The sequence below is a fragment of the Cucumis sativus genome, chromosome 4, assembly GCF_000004075.3.
Source record: "Cucumis sativus cultivar 9930 chromosome 4, Cucumber_9930_V3, whole genome shotgun sequence".
Lineage (NCBI taxonomy): Eukaryota > Viridiplantae > Streptophyta > Magnoliopsida > Cucurbitales > Cucurbitaceae > Cucumis > Cucumis sativus.
In genome coordinates, this window is record NC_026658.2 from 17,574,736 (window position 1) to 17,581,688 (window position 6,953).

At 38.2% G+C, this 6,953-nt stretch overlaps 1 protein-coding gene across 4 annotated transcripts; it reads left to right on the top strand.

Annotated features, from left to right (window-relative positions):
• The first annotated feature begins 865 nt into the window (after positions 1-865).
• On the top strand, positions 866-6,953 carry LOC101217905 (nitrate regulatory gene2 protein). 4 transcript variants are annotated; one of them, XM_011655489.2, is made up of 5 exons: positions 866-1,311; positions 1,550-3,346; positions 3,966-4,177; positions 5,023-5,246; positions 5,557-6,953. In XM_011655489.2, exons 2-5 carry the CDS (start codon positions 1,732-1,734, stop codon positions 6,356-6,358), a joined length of 2,853 nt encoding a protein of 950 aa, XP_011653791.1. In that variant the 5' UTR covers positions 866-1,311; positions 1,550-1,731; the 3' UTR covers positions 6,359-6,953. The 4 variants fall into 4 exon arrangements, with proteins under 4 accessions (XP_011653791.1, XP_011653790.1, XP_011653789.1 ...); XM_011655488.2 differs by having other exon boundaries at positions 1,553-3,346; XM_011655487.2 differs by lacking the exon at positions 866-1,311 and adding an exon at positions 1,318-1,458.

Below are 6,953 nucleotides of genomic sequence, written 5' to 3' on the forward strand. Positions count from 1 at the left end.
AGGGGAGTTTAAGATCCATTAGCGAAGAGAGTTTGTTGATCCATATGAAAGATATAACCGTGAGAGGGAGTCTCACACTCATTGAAGGAAGCTGAAATGGATGCACTAACAATGCTACTCTTAAGGAGAGCCTAATAAGCACATGGAGAGTAAGGGGAGATCACACACTTTAGAAGAAGTCTAAGTTTACTTGAGAGGGAGTCTCACATCTAGAGGAATCCAAATGATCAATAAATTAAGCTCTACATTTGTGCCTGTAGTAGATAATAAGTATTATATTGTAAAATGTTTAACTTTTCAATAGTAGATTATCTTTCCTAAACACGCCGTCCTTGAAGTAGGCGGTATATCGTTGAATTGAGTTACCAACTTCCGCGACACTTTTACTTTTTCTTGTTGTCGATATTTGACTTGTTTCCGTTGTTTTTAGTGCTTTTCGTGAGACATACGTGAGTGCGTAAGAAGTCACCATTTCCTTTTTTAGAATGTAATAAATACAATATTTGATAAATTTACTTTAACATTAAATTGAAAGTTAAATTCTGAAAACAAACACATCACTTCAATTTAGTCAAATTTGAAGTAAGATTTTGAATCTTTTTTGTTTGAAAAACTTGCTTGATTTTTAAACACAAAAAGTGAATAATAATAATAAAACTAAAGAAAAGAAAATTATGAGTGAAGTATTTATTTATATGCTTAGTTTTTTTAAAAGCTTAATAAAAAAATATAATGGTAGAAAAAAACTAAAAAAAGGTAATTTTCTTTTTTAAAAAAGAAGTTTTTATTTAAAAAAGAGAAAAAAGAAAAAAGCGAAAGAGAAAAAAGGAAAAAAAAGGCTGAAAGCGGCAATTCAATAATGACAAAAACAAATCGGTTACCAATGGCGGGTTCCACGAGCCTCGTGTTCCTCTGTTTCTGCCCTTCTTCTTCTTCTCCTTCATCCTCTTCGTTTCGACTCTGAATTTCCAATTCAATTTCTCTGAAACACACAGACAAACAGCCAAGCGAGTAAACCAAGAAACAAAGAAGAATACCCACTGGACAAATTTTGCTCAGATCTCCACCTTCACGCATTCCCATGTCTGGCTTTCCTTTTCTCTTTCTAGTTTTTTCAATTTCTTCTTAATTTTTTTTTTTTATCACCCAAATCACTCCAATTTGTGATTTCCGCTTCCTGTTTTTTATTTTCTGAATTGGGGTTCCTCTAATTAATCCTCCCAAACTATTCATTCTATCTCTTTCTCTCTCTGTCTCTGATTCTGTGCTCCTCGCATGGACGGCTATTACGCACTCTCATCGATCTCAACGGTCAGTGCTTCTTCCTTCTTGACTTTTGTGAGATTTCCCTCTCTTTCTAATGGGGTTTCTTTCTTTTATCTTTTTGGCTCGCACTTGGAGGTTTGATGTAATGTGTGTGAATCGGAGCTTCGCATTCCTCTTTGGAGTTGATTTTTTGTATGATCTGATTCTGTGATTTGTGTTCGTTTCGTTTGATCTGTATCTTGGTTGTGGTAGGTTTGTTCTGAAATTTGCTTTTCTTGTCCAGTAGATTATTTCTGGATCTGGAGTGGTTGATGTTGTTGCTCATGATGCTTCTCCCTGTTTTTCATCTCCATCGATTTGGAATCGGGTGGATATGGCGGCCATGATTAGGAGGGGTATGCTGGTGTTCTGTGGTGGTGTTGGCCTAGGGTTTTGCTCTGGGGTTTTTCTGTGGTTTCTGTTACCATGGGCTGTGGAGGATCCAAGGTGGACGAGCTTCAATTGGTGACGCTTTGCAGAGAGAGGAAGGAGTTAATCAAAGCCGCGTCTCGACATCGTTATGCTCTTGCTGCAGCTCATGTTACGTATTTTCAGTCTCTCAAAGACATTGGTGAAGCTATACGAAAATTTGTTGATGAAGAGATTGTGATCTCTGGTGCTGAATCATCCTCCTCTCATGGTTCTCCCGTTCTTACTCTGCCATCCGACGAAGGGAAAGGAAAAAGGAAGAAACCGAAATCGGGAGAGAAACACATAAACTCATCTTCTTCTTCCTCGGTTTTGCATTCTGTTTCGATTTCACATGAACACTCTCCTCACGAGGACGAGATTGACGGTTCTCACTTGCATTTATCATCTGGATCGGAGTCCGAATATGAACACAATTCTTCTGGTCATATTCATATCGAGGATAGCCCAGTACATGATGAAGGTTACAGCCATCCTCCATATGCTTATCCGCCAAAGGATATCCCAGCACAAGATGAAGGTTATAGCCATCTTCCTTATGCTTATCCGCCTAGAGATGTCCCAATACAAGATGAAGGATATAGCCATCCCCCTTACGCTTATCCACCAAGAGATATCCCTGTACGCGACGAAGGATATAGCTATCCTCCTTTTGCTTTTCCGCCAAGGGATATCCCATTACAAGCTGAAGGTTATAGCCATCCTCCTCATGCTTATCCCCCAAGGGATTGGAGTTCGACGAATACCTATGCTTACTTTATGCAGAAGTCAACCACTCCAGCGACTACTGTAATGTATAATGGGCCAGAGACGCATACAGCTTCAGATGGGCAGTGGCCTGGTCCGTCGTACAGTTATCCGCCTTATGCACAGTATGGAAACGGAGGGTTCTATGGGTTTTCAATGGGTTCACCACCGGATTATAACATGCACAATCAGCAGCCAAAGCGCCCTGCTACTCCACCGCCTCCGCCTTCTCCGCCTAAGGTCTCTGCTTGGGATTTTATGAATGTATTTGATGGCTATGATAATGGTTACCAGGAATATAACTCAGCAAATAGATATGGGTATGGTTCCATTCAAAGCAGTCCTGATTCTAATGAAGTGAGGGAGAGAGAAGGGATACCTCAGTTGGAGGATGAAACAGAGCCTGAAGCTCTGAAAGAAATTAAAGAGAGGAAGAAGTTGAAGGTGGAAGGTATAAACAAGAATCTGAATTCAGGGGAGGGAACTTCAAAGTTTGTACCACCAGAGAGCGGTGAGGACATCTCAAAATCGGTGCCATTGCCAAATAGTGTTACCTCAACGGTTTTGAAGGAGAAGGGCATAAATAACAGTCCTGATACAATTGTGTCGAAAAAATCAGAACATGAGGAGCCAATGGAGAAGAAAGAGGTGAGTTTCGAGATTGAGGAGACTTCAACATTGGATATTGAATCTTCCAAGAAAAGTAATTTAGCCACATTCGCTGCCTTTGGGACAAGGGACCTCCAGGAAGTTGTGAGTGAAATTAAGAATGAATTTGAAGCTGCTTCTAGCTGTGGGAAGGAGGTTGCCATGCTGCTTGAAGTGGGGAGATTGCCTTATAGGTCTAAGATCACAGTACTTAAAGGTTGGTACCTAAGAGGCACTGGTGTTTAAATTTTTCTTCTTGTGATTATATCTTTAAAACATCTTTCTCCCTCTCTCTTTTAAACAAACAATTTTTTTTTTGGTAATTAATCTGCTAACTGCATTTTTTTGGCTTCTTGTCGTTGTATGTAAATAATGTATGTCCAGTATTTATGGGGCATCACGCACGGTGAGCTGGGTTGCACTAAGCTTTTAACAATTCCAATTGACACAATATATATGTATATGAAATGATAATTAATACTTTACTTACTATGGCAGCAAGTCTTGCTGTTTATGGCCTGTGGTTTTTTAATCTAGTCCATTGGGTTTACAAAGAAGTTAAAAGTTGTAAGGTAGAATCTCCTTGCTTTCTCTAGGTTTTATTGGAGCTTGAAAAGTTTGACCCAAAGTAACCTTGGGACTGAACTTCAAGAAGCTGCCACAGATGCATCCCCATATCTATATTTTCTAAATACTTTATTGTTTGGATCCTGATATTTCCTACTGCTTTTGTATCGGTGGATATTTGTTTCCCATGTGCTAGTGGTCTTAAAACATGTTATGTATAGAGGGAACAAATAGTTTGGAGCATTACAGAAATTCCTGTTATTTTGCAGTTATTCTTTCTCGGATCCAGTATTTGGTGGCCCCTTCCTCAGTATCTTCTCAGCCGCCATTGATTCGATTGGACCCTAAGACAGTGAAAATGGCTAAAGCATATGCTGGGTCTAGCAGTCCTGGCAATGACTTTGACATGAAATCTGGAAGCCTTTCCTCTACGCTGGAAAAGCTTTATGTATGGGAGAAGAAACTGTATAAAGAAGTTAAGGTACTGATGAATATAAGTTATATGCTAGTTTTTGCTTTTTGATTATGTAGTTGATTCGATTCCAGATGCGTTCCTTGATAAAATGCATCAAAATATGAATTTGTAAAGAGTCTAGATAAACTAATTGTTTGGATCCTGACATGCGCACTGTCCTTTCTTCTCCCTTATTCACACCCAACTCTTGCCGCATTCGTGATAGAGAACGTTTGGCATCCTTTCGAATGTGAACCCTGCCATATTTGGTGAATGTGTTTTAAGAGAACTCATGTGTACACAAACAATTCTACACTTTAATACAAAAGAAGGGAATTATTATTAAGGATACGCCTGCAAATTTTTATTAGTTTACTTTTGGTCTAAAACACAATTTCTTTCTCATTGCAACTTTCATATCATATCCTTAATAATAAAAATTGTAGTTGTAGTTCCAATCAAATAATTATAATATGCTAAATTCTATATCAGTTGTATTTGCAAATTTTTATTATCAAGGATATGATTGGAATTTGGAACGATATAGAGAAGATTGGCATTGTGCCAGCATAAAAATTGCTTGTAGATTCTTTTCTCTTATCTCTGTGAATCTAGCTTCCGAAGAATGTAAATGACCCTTAATGATGCTGCACATTATGAACTCGTGGGGTGAAGATAGCTGCAGTTTTTGTTTGGTAGGATAGGAAATGCTGAAATGGGTTGAATGATGTTGTGCAGTTGACATGAAAATGCTGTCCTTTTCATTAAAAATCTCTAATTTGATGTTTTAGGGCTGGTGCATGTTCGTTGCTTTTATTTAGGTGTTTGGATATAAATATCTTTTCTGACTACCGTTTTGTGTTTTTTGCTAGGATGAAGAAAGGTTACGTGTTATTTATGAAAAATTGTGCAAGAAGTTGAAAAGGTTAGATGAGCATGGAGCTGATTCCACTAAAATTGACGCGACTCATGCCTCTATTCGAAAATTATCCACCAAGATTGACGTCTGTATCAAAGCTGCTGATGCTATATCAAGCAGGATACATAAGTTGCGTGATGAAGAATTGCAGCCCCAATTAACAGATCTTATTCATGGGTATTCAAACACATCCGATCTTGATTATTTGATTCTTTAAAAGTCTATTGTTGCACTAATTTGTGAAAATAGATATCATAATCGTTGTTGAAAGTTTATGGAGGGGACTGTATGAATTTGTCTATTCTGCTAAAGATGAAATAGAGAGATGCAACGTGCACAAGTTGTTTTAAGAAAAGATTTCACATGATATTTTTTAAATGCTTGGATTAAATCTCACCACACACAACCTACTAGCTTTGGCAGTTGCTTGACACACACATCTTGACATATTTGGTCTTCATTATTAAAACCTCTTTGTTACATGCAGGTGGATAAAAATGTGGAAATCCATTCTCAAGTGTCACCAGAAACAATTTCAAGCAGTCATGGAGAGCAAGATTCGGTCACTAAAAGCTAGAACTGGCTCTCGTAGAGACGAGAGTTTGAAGGCTACTGTTGATCTTGAAATGGAACTTGTCAATTGGTGTAGCAGATTCAACAATTGGATTCGCACCCAAAAAGCTTATGTTGAATCTTTAAATGGATGGCTCCTACGATGCCTTAATAATGAGCCTGAAGAAACTGCTGACGGAGTTGCTCCTTTTTCACCAGGTCGGATGGGAGCTCCGCCAATTTTCATTATCTGCAATGATTGGCACCAAGCTATGGTTGAAATTTCAGAAGATAAAGTGGTTGGTGCCATTCATGGTTTTGCTTTAAACTTGCATGAGTTATGGGAAAGGCAAGATGAGGAACAACGTCAGAGAATCAAAGCCAATTTCCTTTACAAGGATTTTGAAGAACACCTTAGAACCTTGAAAATGGAGAAAGCAATGATAAAACCTGACCAAGATGAGGCATCAGTAAGAACTACACTCTCAAAAGTCCCCTCCGAAAATCGAGTTTCACCGCCAGATGATCTGAAAGCTAATTTAGATTCATTGAGGAAGAAGTTATATGATGAGAGGGCAAAACACAAAGATGCCATTAAACTGGTTCACAATGCTGCTTCGAATAGCATACAAGCAGGTTTGGTTCCAATTTTTGAGGCTTTGGAAAAATTCAGTTCTGAGGTCATGAAAGCTCACGAACAAGTCAGGCTTAAAAACTCTGAAGATGCAAATACCTGAAGAACAATACGGCTCCAACGCATTCCGTCGCTCAGGATTGTACTATAGCAGGTTGTGTATGATCAGGAGATGCCATACGACGTACAGGCACTTGCAAATCTTGGTAGCCATTCATTTAAAATCCTCTCCCTTTCATGTACATATAGAGGTGATTGAGATCACCTGGTGTATGTATAATATTAGGGTAGCAGAAAGGAAGCCATGGAAAAGGATTAGACAGACTGAGATAAGAAGAATGAATAAGAGAAGGTAGAAGTAGAAGCGATATTTTTGGAACAAAAACTTGGATTATAACTTTGAAGAGAGGGGTGTACTGTTATTAGGATCAAGGAGAACATAGATTATAGAAGTCAGTGGTGGTATTGGTTATTTTGATATGCCTTGGAGAGCTGTAAAATGGGGTGTAAGTTCTGAAAAAGAGTTGGTTTTGCTTTCATTTGGATGAATAGGAACAAGAATGTTGTATAGAAATTCATTTATTGGTGCATTTGTTGTAAGTTACATTAGGTTCTAGAATCTCCAAGATGAAAGAACTAACCCAAATTTTGATAATCTATGTTTTAGAGAGTAATAGCTGGTGTTTTATTTTTCTTTT